Below are 778 nucleotides of genomic sequence, written 5' to 3'. Positions count from 1 at the left end.
GCTGAATTAAACGTGACATTTTAAATCTTTGAAAACCTGGAATAGGATTTTCTTTGAATGTATATTCCCATAATCTTTGTTATTATTTTCATTTTTTACAGTGCATTTTTTGCAGTTATTTCAATTGTGCAACCGTTGTGTGGGATATTGTTTATCTTGTGACATTTTAGCATTGCATACTATATTGATTTATTAAATTTGCATCTAACAGGGATCCTGTCATGGGACGTTGATTTGACCATTTGTGACTTGAATAAGGAACTGAAGCTCTTTGAAGCAAGACACTCTGCCCAGTTCTCATCAGAGGTGAAAGGTGAGTTATTAAAGTTTCAAAAGATGATGCATGAGCTTTTGCAAAAATATATATATTGCAAATACTATTTTAACCAGGAGCATATTATGTGATGTCTAGTAGCCATTTGTGTTTGATTATTTAATGATTGTTTGATTTTTCTTTTCAAAGTGTGCAATGTTTAATAGTGCAAAATGTAAAAAGGTGTATTTACACAGCCAAATTGAAGGTGCTCGGTGTCTTCCTAAAACTCAGTGTAAAGGCACACTAAAAATACTGCATAAAAACCAGAGTGATTTCTGCCTGTGCAGACCAACCTCAGCCCCTAGTAGAAAAGTATACAGCTGTAATTGCTTTGTAAATGCATTCATGCCACTTCTGGCATAAGGAACACTTGTGATGTTGTGAGATTCAGAACATATGTTCTGTTTACTCTGTCAGAATCACAGTATTTGTGATAGCAGGTAGCTTCATGCCATTTGACAA

The 778-nt window shown here is 34.3% G+C and overlaps 1 protein-coding gene across 1 annotated transcript in view; it reads left to right on the top strand.

Moving 5' to 3' along the window:
* LOC107578118 (electromotor neuron-associated protein 1-like) overlaps positions 1-313 on the top strand; it is a gene marked incomplete at its 3' end in the record, with an annotated part of 1,057 nt that extends 744 nt beyond the window's left edge. The window contains exon 2 of the mRNA XM_016264105.1: positions 212-313. Coding sequence (XP_016119591.1) covers positions 212-313 — 102 coding nt within the window. The remainder of the gene's footprint in view (positions 1-211) is intronic.
* Positions 314-778: the final 465 nt, after the last annotated feature.

Source organism: Sinocyclocheilus grahami, unplaced genomic scaffold (genome assembly GCF_001515645.1).
Source record: "Sinocyclocheilus grahami isolate Dianchi unplaced genomic scaffold, SAMN03320097.WGS_v1.1 scaffold8942.1, whole genome shotgun sequence".
Classification (NCBI taxonomy): Eukaryota; Metazoa; Chordata; class Actinopteri; order Cypriniformes; family Cyprinidae; genus Sinocyclocheilus; species Sinocyclocheilus grahami.
This window is presented reverse-complemented; position numbering and strand designations above follow the sequence as displayed.